We start from the raw sequence: 20949 nt of genomic DNA, 5'->3' as shown, positions 1-20949 counted from the left end.
AGAAGGGGCTTGACAAATTACCACAGGGTTAGGGGGGAAAATGTGGACAGAAAGTAGGCCAAGCTTAAACAGGGAATTAAATAAAGTTCAAGAGAAAACTAATGGTGTGCATGAACCCTCAATCTCTGTGGGGGAAGAAAAAATTGCCAACCTAGTGATTTCAACAATTACAGAAAGGAACAACATCAATATAAAAATAGCTGTTTATAAAGTTCTTGGAAAATGTGAACATGCAGCAAAGTTAACCTTGGAAAATAATGATTTTCAAGTAGACCTTGGCAACTGGAGAGGAGACATACAAGGTCAAAAATAAACTTGTTATAATAACACGAACCTAAATATCTTATAAGTACTGGTCACCCCCCACCAAAACAGCTAAAATCAAAACCACTAACTCAAGTCATCAACAGGAGTCCCACTGGAATATCTGGTTTTCTGTCCCTGAAGATTATCAGTTGGCTCAAAATAAAAAACAATTAATCTGCAGAAGAGCTAAAATGACTTGGGTGGCTACATGAGGGCCTGGGAGAGCGCACAGCCTGGAAACATTCTGAAGAGTTAAATGTCTCTATCTTGGCAAAGGCACAACATGAGAGACCCAGGGGGGATCCAATAACCCTCCACAAACATCTCAAGTGTGAAAACAACAGGGAGCAACAGAAAGTTCTTATCCTAGAACCAAATGTACTTTCTGGCATTTTGAGAAGGAATAGAAAGTAAAATGTACAACTCTAATTAATGTCACCCAAAAAGATTTTCAAGAGTCAACTGTAGGCTTTCTTCTTGAGCTACTATAAGCAATTCTGTTCTTAGTACTACCTCATTTCTAGCAGTTTTATTTTTTTTGAAAAATATTTATTTTTAGACAGAGAGGAAGGGAAGGAGAAACGGAGGGAGAGATCAATGTGTGGTTGCCTCTTCTGCGCCCCCTACCGGGGACCTGGCCTGCAACCCAAGTATATGTATGCCCTGACTGGGAATTGAACCATCAAACCTTTGGTCCGCATGTGGCACTCAATCCACTGAGCTACACCAGCCAGGGCTCATTTCTAGCAGTTTTAGAGCTTTTAAAAAATATTTTGCCTATGTTATTTAAAATGTTTCCTTCAGAGTTTAAAGTATTTCTTCAAACTCAAAAAATTGCCAGGATTAGGAAATTAAAGGTGGCAGTTTCTATTCAGCCCTAGTTGGTGAATCAGAAAATCTGAATTCTCACCAGAATTCTCCAGTTTGTAAATATTGGCTCAAGGAGGTGCAGCGGGGGTGATGGGTGAACCACACTACATAGCAAAACAAGAGTCTACAGGCCCCGTGTAGCCCTCAGGCTGTTCGTAGTCTCTGTGATACGTTTGTCTGCAGCTTGTTACCACTTTTTAACCTCTATATTTACATATCTGGGGGTCTAAAATTTAGCCAGTCTCTAAGATGATACAGGTTACTTACTATTCATTAGTTCTCATAGATTGAAAGTATTCTGCTCCAGAGACCCAATATCATGAGGTAATTGTGTACACAAATTACCTTCTTGCTTTGCTATCATTTTCCTAACATAAGCCATGTAGGTATGCCCAAATTAACTGAGAGCTAGCTCATGGAGTCTAACTCAAATTTGCTATAAAAGTTACTATAATAAAAACAGTTTTAGAAAACCAGAGCCTTGGCTGGTATGGCTCAGTGGATTGAGCGTCAGCCTATGAACTAAATGGTTACAAGTTCGATTCCCAGTCAGGGCACATGCCCTGGTTGCATGCCAGGTCTCCAGTAGGGGCTGTCCAAGAGGCAACCACACATTGATGTTTCTTTCCTTCGTTGTCTCCTTCCCGTCCCCTCTCTCTAAAAACAAATAAATAAAATCTTGAAAAAATAATAAAAATACTTTATATTTTAAAAAAAGAAAAAAAGAAAACCGAAGAAAGCTAAAGAAGCTTGTACCAGAATCCCATTTTCCCCACAAGCATCACAATATTGGGGGCGTAAGAAAGGAAAATATGAACTGTGGAGAAAGAGAAGAGTGAAGGCTTAGGATCCCACTCCCGTGCTTCTCCCCTAAAGCTACTGTCATATCCTACTTTCGATAAAAGCCCCATTGATTCAGGGCAATTCTTTGTCGAGGCCCACTTGGAAGACTGTAACCAATGGGAAGCGGCCCTTCTCTCACTCCCTGTGGCCTGTTATCATCTCTTCTGGAACAGCTTTCATTTCCAGGCTCTAGAACAAAACTCCTAAGAATCACAGATACAGATTCTTGAGCCTACCTGTATACCTGCTGAATCAATCTCCTAGGGAATTTTTATTTTTTGGCAATTTTGTATTTTTAACAGGCTTCCTGGATGATTATGATGTGCTGCCAACTTCCAGAATGAATGCAGAATTTCCCTTTGATCTACAGTACTGGGCTTAAAACCCAAGAGGACTTGTACTGGTCTCTACATCACGTGGCACAAGCCACTGGCACATACTGTTCCCTCTGCTTGTACACTGATGCTGCTTAACCCCTAACACACCTGCTATGCTATGGTAGGAATGTTTATGTGCTCCCAAAATTCATGCTGAAATCCTAAACCGCCAAAGTAAGAATACTAAGAGGTAGGGCTTTGGGGAAATGCTTAGTCACGAGGGTAGACTTCTCCCGAATGGGATTAGTGCCCTATAAAAGAAGTTCCAGAGAGATCTCTGTCCCTTCTACCACATGAAGGCACAATGAGAAGGTGCCAGCTGAAAACCAGAGACAGGGTCCCTCAAGAGAACTTGACCATTCCGGTGCCTTGATCTTGGACTTCCAGCCTCCAGAACTGTGAGAAGTAAATTTCCGTTGTTTATAAACCCTCCAGTCTGTGGTATTTTGTTATAGCAGCCTCAACGGACTAAGCCCACCCCTCACTTTTGTGACTTCTACTCAACACTCAGGTCTCGCTCAAATAGTACTTCCTCAGAGGAGAATTTGCTGAGCTCCTTCGTTCTAAGTCACAGTCCCTTTATCAATCGTATAATAGTGCATAAATGCCTTTATAGCACTAGTCAAAGGTCTCACACATTGACTTCAGTGGTTGTTTGAATAATGTCAGTTTCCAACTAGATAGGAGTAGAACCACCTGGCTTTGCTCCCCACTGTAACCCCATACCCAGCACTAGGCCTGGCAAACAGTAGGTCCTCAAGATACTTGAGTTAAAAGTTGCTAAATTGACAGTGTATATTATATGGAAGATAGTGGGCTTCTAAATTGCATCTTGAGTGGTGCACCAGCAGAATACACACCACTGCCAAACTGAAAGTTAGCTGCCTGCAGGGGTAGATCATTTCATAATAGGACAGTTCCTCTTTCAAGGTTTAAGACAGTAAGAGAGCTAAATACAGAAGTAGAAAAGATTATTGGCACATATGGGCACAAAGTGAATCATAATCACACAGGGTTCCACTGTGGATTATTTCACTCAGTTAAGCTGACAGTTTCCTGAGAACGGAAGGCTCAATTTAAGAGCTGCCATAAGTCAAATTAGTCCAACAGTGAGTTCACAACTGCAGGTGCCACTTCTGGGAAATTAGGTAGAAGCATGTGACAACAAAAAAAGTTCCTAAATGATGTCCTGAAAGGTCACAAGGAAAAGAGCAATGCTTTATAGAAGTAAGAGACCATTGGGGCTCAAAGCCTGATTTATCTGGAGCTGAATGGAGGAGGACCATATGAGGAGATAGAAGTAATCACAGATTGACAGTAAATGCTGCTAGGTTCCAGAGACTTATTTGGGATGCAAATTAAGATAACTGTACCATTTCCATGTATACTTCAAACTTTAAGTAAAAAAAAAAAAAGAAAGGAAAAAACCCCCAGAAACCTGTAATTTCCACTGATATATAGATTCTCAAGTTCCCCAACTGATCTCCAGTTTTTGCTTCTGAAGACCTAGCAGGTCATTTCTTTCCACCCAAAGTCTTAAATACCTACCACATGCAAACAAACCCTGAATTTACTATTTCCAGTCTTAACATTTTCTCTAAGCTGGTCTACTACTTATGCCTGCCAATGGTCAAGTCTTACCTGGACACAGAACGGCATAGAACGGCATCTCAAACTTAATACATGATCTATCCAGAGCTGTTGGTTTTCCCTCCAGACCTGTTCACCCAAGTCGAATCCATGTCAAGAAGTTAGTATCATCCCACCATCCCTACCTTTCAAACAAAAAAACCCTACGAGCCTCCCTTGATGCCCCGCTGTCTGTCACTCACCTCAGGCCCACTCCCATCTCCAATCAATCACAAAGCCCTATCAGTTCCCTGCCAAATATATCTGAAATGTGTCCACTTCTCACTATGTCCACCGGTTAGCTACAATCCTAACTCCAAGCCACCACCATCGCCACTCACCACCTAACTGTTCTCCCTGTTCCTGCCCACTCCTGCCCTTCCAAGTCATTCTCCACCAAGGAGCCAGAATGATTTTTTTCAAAAAGGATATCACTCCCCTGCTCAAAATCCTCCAATGCTCTTCAGTCATAGGTAACAACAAACAAAGCATAAAGGTCATAGAACTGAGAGTTCTAACTCTGGCTCTGCTACTAACTATACATTTCAGCAAAATGTAGTGACTTTACCCTCCTACGCCTTATTAGCAAAATGAAAGGGCTTTATGTTTAGCTTTAAAATTCTAATTTCTTAGTCCAGCACACAATTTGATACACCTATCTCGGCTTATTCCCTTTCTCCCTTTCAATACAATGCTTATCTCATAAATCCGGTATCCAAGCACACTCTCCCTTCCGGGGACCATGCTCATGAACACACACAGGGATGCCATGGGTTTTTCTCTCACTTTCCATTGTTATCTTTGGACAAAAAAGACAAATATAAAGAGACCTCAACCTTCCACTTGGGCAGGTACATCTCTGATGTACATGCCTGGAGCTGAAAGTTACCCAATGAGATCAGCCAGCACTGGCTATGCCCTCAGACGGGTTTTAAGCTACTATGCATCTTCTTCTAGTTGACAGAAAACCAAAACTGACACCCAGAGAAAACCAAGTGCAGATTCTTGCAGGCCAGGCCTTTAGTCAGAATATCAAATTTTTGATATTTTTTTCCTCTAGGATTTTAGGAAAGATTAAGTTTTAAATGTAAGAATGACTTGTCCCAGAAAAGAACATCATTTAAAAAACAATTTATTGACTTAGAGATATGGGAAGGGAGAGAGAAAGAGCAAGAGGGAGAAACATGGATCAGTTGCCTCTTGCAAAAGCCCCTACCTGGGACCTGGCCCACAAACACAGGCATAGGCCCTGAATGGGAATCAAACCAGCAACCTTTCAGTTTGCGGGAGGACACCCAACCCCCTGAACCACACCAGTCCGGGCAGAACATCATTTTTTAGGAGAATCCACTAAAATATACAAACCAAGTATTTCCCATGAAGTAAAAGGGCAGATTCCACACTTATGTGTGCTTGAGTAAGAAGACACACCGAACAGATGAAACGACTTTTTCCCATTTCGGTTTACTTTGTAAAATACTGTTTCGTGGAAGCAGTGGGGAAGGGAGAGCAGTGAGACAAACCACAAAACCCTCGCATTCAGAGAACCAGGAAAGACAACCTCCTCGGACTTGCCTTAGGAGAAATTAAGCAAATAAAGAAAAACCACTTCGCTACCCCAGCCCCCTTCTCCTCACAGCTCTACCAATAGCCAACTTCCTCTTCTGCCTCATTCTCTGTCCTTTGGCCCAATGCCACAAATAACTCAGGATATTGCTAACATTCTGGTTCTATATTCAGAGTTAGCTTCTTTGCGTTTTTGTCCCTGTTTTTGTCCCGCATCTCTATGCTTTCTTTGGAGACACCAGAATATTACATTTGAGGTTTTAAATTCAATCTACATTTTCTTAGAAACATAAAAATATACCAATTTAACTGGGTGTGTGAACAGAAAACTAATGCTAAGTATGCACAATATGAGATCTTAGTTTAAAGAGCTAATCAAATCCAAAACCTACCTAGGTAGTACCGCTATCCATGCATCGCAGATTTAGTCCCCTTCACTCCAAGCTCATGGGTCCTAACTCTCCTCACAAAGGACACCCTGAGCCCTCAGTTTCACCCCCCTCCCGAAACCAGCACTGCCCATGGGCTCCAAGGGGGCTGGCAGTATAGCTGCCACCAACCTGAGAAGCCGGAGCAGAAACCAGACAGAGCCACAGAATTCAGAGGAATGCTAGCTGCAAACACAGGCCAAAGATGAAAAGTTTTAGCTACTAAAGTGTTGATAGCAGGTGCATATGTGCCAAGAAAACCCCATTCTCCAATCACCAAACTTATGGAAGATTTTGTTAGCATTTCAAATGTCCACTCAGAAACTATGGAAGGGCCATCTAATATAGTCCTAATGTTTGAAATTATACATTAAATACCACCTTGGAGAAATCTCAACTCTGCTTATTTTTTTTTCACCAAAAAAGCAAAATGTGAAGTAGGATCCTCTTTCTGAAAGGCTATGGGAAGCCTACTGGCCACATTCGCGTGGGTTCCCTGTGTGGCAGCTGACACTTGAAGCTTGCTCAAGCACCTCGTATTGGGCTGTTTGTACTAAACTGTCCTGGAATTGGTTCATGTGTGTATCCCATCCACCTCGACTCATTCTTCTTGGGCATTCTGCCCTGAGCTTAGGCATATATTTGGTGGACAATGCAAATATTTGATATTTTGTCTTAAAATTGTTTTAAAGCAATTTTTAGTTGCTTAGCTTTTTTTTCTCTTAAAAAAAAAGAATGTTAAATTTTCCCCTTATCTGTTTTTTCTTTAAACTAGGAAAACAGAACAGATCCTATTTGACAGATAAAGCAAAGCAAATCCTATTAAGTTCTTTACTATTTTAATCTAAGGCAGGCTGATTGGCCCTCCTTTGGAGGAAGGAGGAACACACTTTGCCTGTTCCCTCCCTCATTTTTTCTCCCTCCCCCTACATCCCATCAAAGCACAAGATGTTCAATAAATGGCTCATTCTGGTGGATCTTCACAAGTTGGACTTAAAGGCACAGTTCTGCCAACACGGTAATTTCTACCAGTTGCTTTATTTGCCCCTTTCTCATTTTTCCTCAGCCACCAAACAAGTCACATTCTGAAGACGTCCGGATACACGAGAGCACACTGGACACACAACCCTCACCTCTTCTACACCAAAAACTGGCAACATAAAGGAACACATTTTTCTCCTTAAAATAAGGGTTATCTTTCCAACCAAGGATCCTGGAATCTGCTTCTTCTTTTTCTTTAAACTTCAGGAATTTTTCCTTCTAACACTATGTAAGACTGCTTATCCAGGTGTACACAAGTCTTTGAGCAACGGATATGCACATTAGAATGTTTATACGACAGATGTTAACAAAATCACAGGCTTTAATTTAACAGATAAGCTTTAAAAATTCACTTCAAATATTTTACTTTACATTACTAATCTGAATTTTGGAGTCAGTGGCAATAACTTAGAATTACAGCGATAGGATGTATTTCTGAGTCACCTCAGACACAATGCTTCCATTTATCAAAGGGAAGAAAAAGGAATTTTTTCTTTGTTTAAAAAGATACAGTATTTTGTTTACTTGAAAAAGCCACAGTTGAAGAATATTCTGTATTACATGTGTAACCCACTCTCAAATATCAGCACACCCCACTCTTCTCTCTTAGGTGGGAAATAAAATCTATTAGAACAGAACTTTAGTTTCAAAGTTTCTTATAATTTACAAGGAACAAATCTTTAAAAATTAGTAGTTTGCCTTCAACATTTTGACCTTGTTTTTATTTTATTTTTTATGGTTTGTATCTCAAGATAAACTAACTGGGGCTGAGGAACCAAAAAAGTTATTTTCTTTACAACGTTAAAGAAGGCAGTGTCCCCCCAGCCACCACCAAAGTAAAAAAAAACAACAAAAAAATCAATAAAACAAAGTCAAGACAGCTCAAAACATTCTTTGAAATTTTCCCATGACAGAAATGTCCTCCACCTTATTAGGTTGTGGGTTATACAGGTATACATACTTTTTGAAACGGCAAATCATATTCTTATAACCTCTATATTTTATTGTATGTAAATTATGGCTCAATAAGATGATTTCCAAAAACTCTCTGTGCAAATCACATTTTAATACTGCCCTCAGTACTGCACCTCAGACCTGAAGTTTGTGTAAGTCAACAAGATTCTAAGACCAAAAATGAATTTCCTTACCCAAAAACTACTGGCACCCCCCGCCCCCAACTCTCCAGAACTTCCTTCTAAAAATCTTTCTTCACACTGGAATTGCCCCAGATATGAAATTCCACTCACCTCAACTGACTGAGAAGGCATTTTCAGCTTAGTGAGCTTGGATTTGGCAGGCGCTTTTAAGTCGGTTTTTTCAAAGGTCTGTTGCCGGTAATCCTCTGGCGGAGGTTTTAGTTCTGGAGACTCACTAGGAGCTTGATCTTGACCATCCATGGGCCGGACGTAAGCAGTGGGCTTCTGCTGCATTGCAACGCTTTTTGAGGGGAGGGTGGGTGGGGGAAAAGACTGAGAAGGCGGCGGGGGAGGAACTACCCCAAGGCTGGAAACTGTCACTAAACTGTCCTGAGGGGTCTCCTTATCTCGGACCTTTACTGCTAGGTCCTTGGGTGATTTGGCGGGGCAGTAGCCTTTATTGTTATGGTTACTGCCGTGAACCTTGTTGCTTCCTTGTGTCCTGGGAAGAATTTGCTGGTTGGAATGTACAGGTGACAAAGCGGGTACTGGGGAAGGTAAAGAGGAGAGTAAAGGAGAAAGCTCCCTCTCTGGAGCTGAGTCTGTCATTGAACTACAGTGGTCTCCATCAGCTCTGCAGTCACCACTTTTGTGATGACCAGAGCTGCAGCCCTCCTGACCAAGGCGATCTTGGGTTAGGTGCTGGCTGTCCGGGGGTGCATAGCTTTTGACATGGAGACTTGGCATTGATTCCATTCTTGGCTGTGCCATCTTTGGATTGTGGCTAATGTTACCTGCAGAAAGTGGTCCAGAGGCAGGAGTGCTAATAGGCTGGTGACGGACACTGGTGTTGAAGGAGTGAGATGGAATTTTGCTCCCCTTCTCAGGAAATAAAGGATATCTTGGCTTTCCCAACCTGCTTTCAGAAGCATCCAAATGATGAGTGTGGGACTTGGTACTAAGTAACTCCTTTACTTCTTCATAGTTTCCCAACATGTTCTGTATTCGACTGGATAGCTCATCACCTTTTTCTGTCTGGAAAAAAAAAGGAAAAGAAAAATAAGAGCAAAGTTATATACTGAGAAAAAAAAAAAAAAACAAGCAAACCAACATTTAATACATCATGTTAAATAATACCACTAAAAAAGAAAGCACTTCGATTTAATGTGTATCACAAAATTTAATGTACAATTTTAAACTAAGGTCCCCTGTTGAAACACCTGTCATGAAAAATATTACTACATACAGAAGACTGACATTACCACAAACTGTGGTAATTTTGATTAACAATGTTCAGAATTTTCATAATTTGTTTTCAGAAACAATCTCTAGAGTAAGTTGTCTCATTTTCACAGTCATTTTCAAGTGGACCTTGATCAAACTCACTTTTATCACAGAGTTAAATATTATGATAAATCAGACTTTCCAGTATACAATAAATACCTTGTAGGGCTCTCCAAAGAGGGGAATCTTTTCAGGAAATGCCTCTTTCTCTTGGTGAGCTTCCTGGTTGCGTCTTTCCTTCTCTCTAATTCGAAGCAGATTTCTGTCTTCATTGTACAAGCTGTTTCAGATGCCACAGAATAACAAAAACAATGAAATTCATCAGTATCCAAGTTTTGCTGTGCGTACATACATGGCTGAGGAAGGCAAGGGTAGGTCAAGAAGAAGCGATGGCAGGGAAGGTGATTGACAGAAAGGATAAGTCTCTCAACTCACTCCTAGATTAAGGCTCAGTCAACAGGCTGTGACCCTCCAGCCTCAGTTCTGGTTCCAGAAACCTAAGCATTCACTTTGGGTGACTACCTTCCTGGCTCAAGACTGACTCCAAACCGAACAGTGTTTTATAGGTAGTGGTGGAACTGAGACAAGATTAACAATTATTTTTACTTTCAGCTCACAAAGTATGAAGGAGAGGTGGCAGCTTTTCATCTGAAAGAGTCAGCAGGATGTGAACTTTTAAAAAGCTGTTTTCCTGGATCAGTACTGTACATTTTGGAAGATTAAAATCAAAAGGCTTATTCCATAATTAAAAGATTACCAGGCACCCAAAACAGCATTTACTTTATTCTCAGCCTATTCTACCGGGACTGCCCTGGCATGTAAACTCAAGAAGATCATTTTTATTTCTCATTTCAAATGCCAAGGATGGGAAAATCCAATTTTAGATGTAAACTGATTGCCTTAGTTAAACCATATAAAAATGTACCCTAAATCATAAGCCCTGGCACCAAAAAGGTTAAAATGCATTCACTGACAAACAAAACACGGAAACCAAAGAGCGTGTTAGCTAGCGTCTACCCCAAAAGCAGGCTTGGCCCATGTCAGCAACACAAGCCTCTCCCTGCCAAACTGCACATGTGAGATATAATAATGAAAATAAGAACTATAAAAGACTTAGTCTTCACAGACTTGCTTCTAGTTATCTACCGAATTTTTACCCCAACATTACTTGAATAAATAAGTAGGGAAATATTCAATTATCTCACCAAGAGTTATGTGTACCCTTAGAAATTCTAGCTGTGATGCCAGACATCCTCCCCGACCCCACATCCTGGCCTCTCTGCTCTCTCATAACTTCTCTCATTTTCTCTAACAAGAGCCTACTTACTGGTCTCCCTGCCTTCCCCACATCTTTCCATCTAATTTAGACTTTTCATGGAAAGAAATCTGACCTACGGCCCTGATTCTCATGCCACTATCCATATTTTAGAATAATAAGCTGATGGCTCTTTACTGCTGCAGAATAAACTCTACTTTTTAAATAATTTTTATTTATTGGTTGATTTTAGAGAAAGAGAGGGGGACAGAGAAAGAGAGAAAGAAAGACATTGATTTGCTGTTCCACTTATTTGTGCATTCACTGGTTGATTCTTGTATGTGTCCTGACTAGGGATCGAACCTGCCACCTTGGCTTATCAGGACAACTCTCTAACTAACTGAGCTACCCAATCAGGGCAGAATAAACTCTTAAATCCTTGCTTTTGCATTAAGATTATTAAACTTCCCCCATAATCAAGTACAGATCTACTCTAGAAATGATCACCCTTTCTCCCTGCTGGCCTGCCAAATGCATTCCACTTGGCAGGACCCCCTAAACATACCCTGTAAAGGTCAGCCTCTTGCTCTCTACCCCAGAACCCCCTTTTACTGAAAAGATGACCAGTTCTTCCAGGATCAGCTTACCCAGAAAGTACAACTCTCTTGCAAGTCACCTCTATTTTCCAGCCACACCAGCCTACACCCTGCCCCCAGTGATATCCTGAACTTTGATGCGTTCCTGCTAATCACACAAATCCCCTCGACCTCTCTCTCAACTACACACACACATGCACACACACACACACCTCCAATTTTCAGCCACCAGCAAATCTCTGGAGTGACTCCAATGTCACCCACTCTAAAGGCTTCCTAAAATCCACTGAGTTTGTGCTGACATTAACATCTTGAGTGGTTCTTTCTCTTCTCCCCTTTCCCCTGGAATGTGACCTCCATTTATAACAGGACTCACATTTATAACAGGACTCACATTTCTCTCTCCTGGTGCCAAAGCATGGTACTTTAGATAAACACTACTCATTAAATATTTTAACATTAAAAACAGCCACTATGCTTACAATATATTTTTATAAACTTATAATTTTCTTTTAAAATATTAACTCTAGAAGACATACATAAAACCCATTTTTAAAAATTATAACCATCTAAAAATGATCTATTTCTATAGCTCCTTTTAAAAATTTATTCTTATTGTGTTTTTGCCATTACCATTTGTTCCTCTTACACATCCGGTCCCCTGCAATCACCACTCTTTCATCCAAGATCTAAAGGCAGGGAGAGGCTAAGCTACCTGGTTGAATTCCCTAGGGTGTGGTAAAGAATTCTCAGCTTAGGTAATCGTACAAAAACCAAACCTAGATAATGGACATCTCAGTATCAGATTTTAAGAAAACTCTTAAAACTACACAACACACAATTTATGTTAGTCAACATACTGACAAAGTCCAGGAAAAACTAGACTGACTCCAGAGCGTAGTCTTTAACGGTCTGGAATCTCACATTTCAGACAGGCCTGCTTCTGCTTGGTAACAGCACCATAGAGTTGATGATCTTTCAAGAATTCATTACCATTATTTTAGGATTGTGGTGATTACTCTCGTTGCTTAAAAAAAAAAGTAATATTAACATACAACCATGGGAGCCATGTAAGAGGCTGATCAGGAAATAACTTCTTTTTTCCTTCAAAAACTTGTTTTTCAGCCACTTTGTTTGCAAGGAGGGGTGGGGCCTGTGCCCTGAACTCTCCGGCTTCTCTTTTCCAAAGCAACCCGGTACATGGACCATAGGAGGCATGCACTCTGCTCTGCTTTCCTGATTCTGCTGGTTACCACAGTGCAGTCCCTATACCTTTATTCGCTTGTAACCGTTGACAGTCTTTGGTTCTGCTTTATAAATTAAGAGTTTTGCCCACTTCTAAGTAATTGCTACCTTTGTCTCAGAAAAGGGAACCCCAAATTGCAAAATTCTCAGTTGCAGGTTTAAAAGTGAGGGTGTGAACAGAAGAAGCACCTCAACTATCAGGCTGCTTGGAGTCCTCGCTTCATTTTCTTGTCGATGACACATGCGTTTTTAAAAAACTACACTGGCTTAAAGTTACTAAAATATTTCTAAATCAATAAGCTCAGCATCGGCTAGATTTCATCACACCTGTAGATTTTCAGTCTAAAATAATAAAAACCGCTACAGAAATAAAGACAAAACCCCAACTTTATAAATTCCTAACACTGGTTTGCTTGTTACGTCATTCAAAAACCATGCCTCCCACAGGAAGGAAATCCAGTTAAATTAAAGATTCTAGTTAATTAAGGTTTTACTACATGAGTTTAAAAAAATTTTATTGGCAGACATGTAATACTACACCAATTTTAAGACAAACACTGACCATCTTTTTTTGTTTATTCACCACCCCCTCCAACTGAAAGGTCGTCAGGTGAGGAAACACAGCATGAGTGTCACTGGTGGGATGCGTTTTCTGAGGTCCAGACTTTGACAGAAACTGCCTCTCACCCACACTGTCTGATGGGTCTCACTCAGCAAGGCTCCAGGGCGGGGCAGAGGGCGGCAGCAGGGGAAAGGCCCAGTTCCCAGTTCCCAGGAATACGTAAGGTAGGCTGTGAGCACTCCTTCTTCTGGGTTACCTAACTTCTTGTAACTAGACAGGAATTTGCCAGTTGTACTGGGGAGTTTTCTGATTTATTTGGCTTTTCCTTATTCCAAGTTTGCAATGGCTTAAGAAATGGTTTGTTAAAAATGACTAGGCAAATATGTTCATGAAGATTTTCCTTTCCTTGGTTCCATTTTGAAACCAGGGGAAATTAAAATTTTAAAAAACATGAACACAATTCATAGCATAAGCCACTGTTCAACCTCTACACATCATTGTTTTTAAAACAAGGTGCAAGCAAGGAGGGGGGTGGATGGAAATATTTTAAATGGGGGATTTTAGGAAGCAGTAAATGTCCTATATGATTCACAGACTCTGTAATTACCTTTGAATAATTACAAGTTGACTATCACTTCATTTAATTAAAGGCACTTTTTTTCCGGTGTGGAGGGAAAAAATGCATTCTTGCTCTCACAGGATAACCTCACCCCAACATCAGCCTTGTCAGACTTTCTCACTGTTCCACATAGAATAGAGATGCAAGTTCTTCGTTGCTGATTTCTACACAGCACTTTGCATTGGATAAGAGATTATCAGCTTTCTGTGAGTGTCAGAATCAGCTGGGGGGTTCCTTAAAACCAGCGTGCATAGACTCCACCCCTAAATTTGATTCAGTAGGTCTGTGGTGGGGCTTGAGATCTGCATGTTCGACAAGCTTCTAGGGGATGCTGAGGACTGTGAGAGAGCAGCCTTTCTGGGCTTACTGAAAACAGCAGCGATGATGACGGCAGCAGCATGGCTGAGGGCTGCCACCACTTAGCATCTGTTACTCAGCTGGCTCTGATGTAGGTATACCAAATGTGTCCTATTGAATTTCATGACTGTGAAAGGGAGATTATTAATTCCATAAATGATACATCAACAATTCAAAGGCAGGTTTGCGTGGCACGAAGTGTGTGTTCTCAACCACAGTCTGCACACTCAGCTTTCCGTCGGTGTTAAACACGGAAACGACAAAGAAGGCGTGCTAGAGTGCGTCAACTTGAAAGCACTCTGATTCTTTATGATTCCTTAGTCCCATCTACAATCCAGGTAGTGTCCTTGACAGCAGAGCAATCTCACAGCACGGAACATGTTTGCTTAAGCGCCCACGCAGGCCTGCCCTTGCCTGCGCACCTGACAACAGAGGGCCCTCTGACAGAGGGACGGCCGACAGCTCGAAGTCGCTCTACGACTTACAAAAACTGTGCTACAATGCTCATATTAGAGTCTTTTTTCAAATTTACAGATTTGAGATCACTGGCCCCATAATAACCTCTGAATCCACAAGTCACTTCTAATGGGCAAAGGGATTCTTCACATTAATTTCTTTCAAGGACAGACTGTAAATAAACTTGCACCAAAGCAGCCTGCTAATAGGCTCTGCTCCCATTCATGTGCGGCTGGCTGACAATGGCTCTGTTGCTAGGGCCTCAATGCCAGCCTTCTGGTCAGCCCAGGAGTCCCCACCTGGGGAGCAAAAACCATCAAGTCACATGGTCATCTGAAGCAGCTGACTGCATCCAAAACAAGTCCACGTGTTGATGTGCCCTGGGGAGGGAGCAAAGTCTCACCACCTAGTAGATGTCCATGAGTTCCCCAGAAGTTTGCAAAAATATTTTTAGATAAAGAATATCTTTCAGTAGCCAAGTTCTTGCTTTTTATCATATACTACTGTCTACCATCTGCAAAGTTCAATACTAATGCATCAAAATGATCTCTGCAAAATGCATCAAACCACCTCCTCTACCACATTTTTTTTAAACTAAGTGAACTAGAAAAACTGATGGGGGACACCACAGACTCAGTTTCCAGTGCCTGGTGAGAACAGTGGCGTGTGAGACTCACCCTGCAGAACACAAAGGCACAAGCCATGACTAAGGTGAACTGCACCACAGGTGTTTTTGCAGACAATTCCACCGGCTTTGTAAATCAGCACCGGAGTCTGAATGAAGCCTGGAAATCTAAAACATGCCAGGATGCTCTCACTTTCAGAGAGGTGGTGACACTCCTGTGGAATTCAGAGCTAGCCATTCGGCCCCAAATGCAGTCATTTAGTCAGCCCCATGCTGGGACCTGTCAGGGCACATTTACTTGGGCTTTTCAAATGCTTCTGGGAGGATGTGTGAAAACACTGTGGTAAAATGAAGAAATCAGGGCTCTGTAAGTATCAGTGAGAGTGAGCCTCCCTTTTCTCTGTCCCCTGCACTGAAAGGGAAATAACTCATGTAGAAGGAGGAAAAGACAGTAACAGAAAGGCCTGCATTGGGCTTCAAGTGTGTGGCAGAGTGCTGGCTCTGCAGGCGGCAGGCTGGAAGCACCTTCTTCCAGGCACAAGCCCGCGGGCCGGGCTGCTAATCTAGGTCACTCATGCAGGATCGCAGAATGCCACTGGGTGCTTCCATGGCAACTCCCAGCCCGCAGCGCAGGCTGTGCACAGCTGACTACCCATTTGTCACCCCTGACTGGTCACTTCACACAGGCCTTCCTCTTCGAGATGTGACCACCTCTCTCTAGAACTCACATTTAAAAGTTTAATTCTCTCTTGGAGGATAGAGTGTAATTTCTTCTGTGGATTTATCTTCAGAGGCATGGAAAAGACACTGGCAGGAAGGTAAGGGAAAATCTTAAAGTCAACAAAGCACATTAATTATGGAAAAGAATGGGTCTTTTTACTGTTTTAGAGGCACTATGCCATTCTGGTTTGACAGTACAAAGGAGAGAGCAAAACATAAAACTCACGCGTCAATTCACAAAAGTTGGGCATCTCTGCCTTAGAGAGCAGTAACAGAAGTGTCACAAAGCGGCAGAGGCAAAAGGACAGCAGGCTTGTGTTCTTACTTGTGCAAGCAACTTTTTTATTTTGAAAGCCACCCCTTGACTCTTTTTTTTTTTTTTAAGATTTTACTTATTTATTTTTAGAGAGGGAAAAGGGGCGTGAGAGGGAGAGAAACATCGATGGATTGCCTCTCCCACATGCCTCAACCCAGGCACACGCCCTGACTGGGAATCAAATCAGCGACCTTTTGCTTTGCAGAATGACACCTAACCAACTGACCCACACTGGTCGGGGTACCCCTGTTGACTTTTTAAGTCCACCTTCGGGCCCTTTGTTTCCACGTTTTTCTATTGCCACAATCTAACACCCAGAGAACATTGTTACATATTGCCTTTATGAAAAATATCAATGTACTTCAAAGCACAAAATTAGTTTTGTCATTAGATGCATGACTCAAAAATACAATTTGAACATAAGAAGTCAAAGTGGCTCCATGTTTGAAGGCAGACAAATATTGCTTCAAACAAATGAAGAATGTTCACCTCTCTTACTTTGTGTGTATGAAAGAATTTGCAACAGCCTCTCTCATAATAAAAATCACTCAGCTAAATCGTCCCATGATTTCACCCTCATAACCTTCCCTATCACACACAATAAATACAGAGTGGGGCAAAAGTGGGTTTACAGTTGTTCGTATGGAAAATAATACAATAATTAATAAATAATAATACAATAAACTTTCACATATTCACAACCATAAACCTACCTTTGCCCCACCCTGCATAAAGAAAAAATATCAGAGACTTAATCTTAATACAATATCTGATTTTATATAGAAAACAAGTATCAGCCAAGTCAAATGACAAAACAGCATTATGTCATAGCTGTTTTCCTGGAGGAGCTCCCAGGGGATCCTTCTCAAAGTAACAGCTCTCTCTGGTACTCACTTCTGCTTGTCACAGAATGCTCAGCCTCACTGTAATACTGAAATAGTTGTGCATGAGTCCATTTTGCAAAATTAAATCAACCTTTAAGATATTATATATAGCTGAAAAGCATACTATGAGTTTTAAATTGAGACAGCCCCTACTTGGGCAAACTTGAAAAAAAAGTCACTGCAATTCTTACAAGAGATGTGTTAATTTACCTTTCAAAATGAATCTGCCAGGTACTAAGGACTTCATGTTACTGTGGACCAACGTCTGAAAGGCCACATGTGACAAAAATCTACCAGGGAGCACTAGGTGAGGGTTGGAAGAGGCTGGCCACGGTGTGCTGATTAGGAAACCGGGCTGCACAGGAGGAGGTGCGCGGCGTCCAGCAAGGGAAGCTTAGCTCACACCACTGCCTGAGCTCTGCATCCTGCCCCCCACCCTGCCTCCCAGGTCCGTGGAAAAACTGTCTTCCACAAAACTGGTCCCTGGTGCCAAAAATGTTGGGGATCACTGATTTAGGGAGTATTTTGTTTAAGCGTCCGTCTTATCATTCTTTTCACAAAAATTATTCACTTATCTGTGTAGTTAACAGTTCTGATTAAAAGAAAAAATAGTCTCATATACAAATAAATCACGGGTCAAGAAATATTGCAATATTGGTCATTTGGAAGTAACTGTCACTGGAGCCTCTAAAAACTGATTTCGAACCCTGGACTCAGAATCAGATTGTTCCTAAATAATAGCTATAGACCCACCTGCATAATGCAGTACAGGAGAGACTATGCCCTGAGGTTCCAACACCAGCCGCTGCTGGTTTTTAAGTGGAGTAGCCTCACTGTAGCCTATTCTGTTTTTCTTATCGTTTCTCCTACTAGACCACAGAACTGTATGTTGAGAGGCACTTTTTTTAACATTGTATTTATTTATTTTTAGAGAGAGGGGAAGGGAGGAAGAGAGGGAGAGAAACATCGATCAGCCTCTCGTACGCCCCCAACTCGGCACAGGACCTGCAACCCAGACCTGTGCTCGGAGTGAGAATTGAACCAGTGACCTTTCGGTTTGCAGGCTGCTGCTCAATCCACTGAGCCACACCAGCCAGGGCTGAGAGGCATTTTTACCATCTAGATGCAAAAGTACAAGAACTTGTCTTCCTCATTAATTGATCTTAAAGGGGAGTGGAAGAAATGTGTGGGCGGGACACGCAGCTCCAACCAAAGGACGGTGAGGGGAAGGAGTCAGATGAGCTCAATGCATTCCCATGTGCAGTACATCAAGTCCCTTCCCGTCAAAACACATTTTGAGAAAAAAAACCTAGTACTGACTGAGGAGGGTCAGGAGGCAAATGACACAATTATACAAAGCACACCAGTGGGAAAAAGTCATTCTCAACCTCAAGGATTTGACGATCTATAACTGGGAGTTAACAAAATATTTGTTTAATGTTACTTGAAATGAGAACGTAATGTTACTGACAAATTCCAGAAAATCCACTCTCTGAGAAGTGTTCCCTAAAATGCTCACAGTACTTCCTGGCAGTTCAGTGAAAGGACATACAGAAAATACCCCCTTATAGTGGCAACAGGGTCACTAGAGATAAATCTGCCACCTGACCAGTTATTTATGTCTCCCTCTGTAGTTATAAAGGTCCCTAGTGATCAGAGCCACCTCTGACCGCCTGCTCTGTTGGCACTGTTCATTTGGCACCAACCAGAAACACGGGCAGAAGCTGCTGACTCTTCCCCTGCAAGTCTGGTCTGCGTGGGACCCACCGGAGCCCTGCACTCATGACCAGGCCATCCTCACTGCACACTCAACAGACCACAAAGAACCACGCCATATCCCTATCAAATAATGAGGCGGGAGAAAGTCTGTATCATTACAGAAAGCTGCGGTCACAAACTAAGAAAGAATGTAGACAAGCAAGCTTAATGTTTTGTTTTTTTAAAGGTTTGCCTTGTTTAATTCATACTCAACTTTTTAAAAAATGTTTTGGGCATTAAATCTACAAAGCGACCACAATTTAGGGTTGTGTGGACACTTCTCACTGGGAGCATAGGCTCCTCATCTCGGGCTATCTAGCTCCACATAGCTGCCTGATTGATCTTCCAAAAAATCATGAATCATATCTTGTCATTCACCTACTTAACAACCTTTCTGAGCTCCCTGCTGCCTATAGGATCAAAGCTGATGGGTGCATACACCAAGCAATGCTCTTCACCACCTGGCTTCCACTCACGGAGTATCCACTCACTTCCTCACCTCTTGACCCTTTGAGTAAAGGATCTGGGAGGCTGGGGAAAACACAGACCTTCTCTCTGCCAGTTCCCTAATGAACTCCTAACTTAACTTTCAAAACTTTCCAAAGTATCACTGCCTCTAGCCTCAACCTCCCCTCTCACCTCTCATCTTCTGCTGTGAATGATTTCTTCCTCCGGGATACATCTGTCCATGTTTCCATTTACAAAGATGAGATGAACTGTACAAGTGCCTACAGATTTTCCTTATTGGACTATGAGCTTCTTAATGGCAAGGACTACTCCTGAGAGCACAGTGCTTAGCAAAAAGCGGTGCTTAATACACAACTTTGACTGAAATGATTACAGTTGTCCCTTCAACAACATGAGTTGGAACTGTGTGGGTCCACTTGTGTGCATTTTTTTTTCAATTAATACCTGCCCTATTTTTCATTTGCAGTTGGGAGGCCACAGATGCAGAAAGCTTGCATTGAGCGACCCCTTTTTATATGGGGGTTTCGCAACCCTCAGATTTGGGTATTCACAGGGGTTCCTGGAACCAATCTCCCCCAGACACCAAGGAACCACTAGATTTGGGGCAAGTCAAAAGTTATACTGATTTTCGGCAGCTCAGGAGGTCAGTGCCTCTAATCCCCATTCTGTTCAAGGGCCAACTGTTATGTTTAAGCATTACTCAATTTCAAACAATCCAGAATTCTCCTGAACTCTGCAGGTCTTATTATTTGATGACAAAATATGATTCATCGTCTGAAACCTAGAGCCAATTTTACCAGACTGTTGTGCCCATCGAATGACTCAAACCTAGAAGGAAGCTGACGTCACTCTTTCCGAGATCAGCCATGAAAGCTGCCTCAACTAATACCACCACACGTATGTTTATCAACGTTACAGGTTTCACTCTTCAGTTTGCCTTACTTATTTAGTCATAAAAGCCCAAGTAAACTACACTAAAAATAAAACATTTGAGCCACATTTATAGCAGATACACATTTAATTTCAAATCAATAAGATTCAGTGCAATATTAATAAACTGTCCCCAGGATTAAAATGTAACAGAACCCCCCCCCCCCATGAAAAAGTTCTTCATGCTGGTATAAATACATCCTGGGGGAAAACAAAGAAAATACAAGATCTACAGAGATAATTGTTAAATGCACCTTGGATTATGTGGCTCCTTCCACCGCTGAAAGCCCTGCACAGGCTTCCCTCAGCATTTGAGATTCACTCAGAAGCCTGGCCTATTGGGCTCCATCCCCAGCACACTTCCCCTTACTTGCTACCCCCCATATGTATTCCTCCCCCTGTCCTTCCTCAAATACTAGCCACAGTGGCCTTTCCCTGACTGGAACAGGTTGAGCTCTACAAGTTGGGTGCTGCTGATCCTAGTCTGGATTCTCTGTCCTTATAGCTGAGGATGTTGTCACTAATGGCTCAGGTCTTAAAAATCAACTCCTCGGGTAGGTCCCAGATCTAAATGGCCACTTGGCTCCACCAGCAGGAGCTGTCTAACACTTTACCCTGTTTTATCTTTTTTTATCACTATTTAAAATTATCTTGTCTATTCATTTATCTGTTTAATTA

The 20949-nt window shown here is 41.8% G+C and overlaps 1 protein-coding gene across 1 annotated transcript in view; it reads right to left on the bottom strand.

Moving 5' to 3' along the window:
- AFF1 (ALF transcription elongation factor 1) overlaps nt 1-20949 on the bottom strand; it is a 133072-nt gene that overhangs the window by 87754 nt on the left and 24369 nt on the right. Inside the window, exons 2-3 of the mRNA XM_024574744.4 lie at nt 9640-9760; nt 8308-9231 (exon numbers count right to left, since the gene is read on the bottom strand). Of these exons, the coding sequence (XP_024430512.3) occupies nt 8308-9231; nt 9640-9760 (1045 nt within the window). The remainder of the gene's footprint in view (nt 1-8307; nt 9232-9639; nt 9761-20949) is intronic.

This window comes from Desmodus rotundus, chromosome 4 (genome assembly GCF_022682495.2).
Source record: "Desmodus rotundus isolate HL8 chromosome 4, HLdesRot8A.1, whole genome shotgun sequence".
Taxonomy (NCBI): Eukaryota; Metazoa; Chordata; class Mammalia; order Chiroptera; family Phyllostomidae; genus Desmodus; species Desmodus rotundus.
Note: the sequence above shows the minus strand (reverse complement) of the source record. Positions and strands in the feature narration are given on the sequence as shown.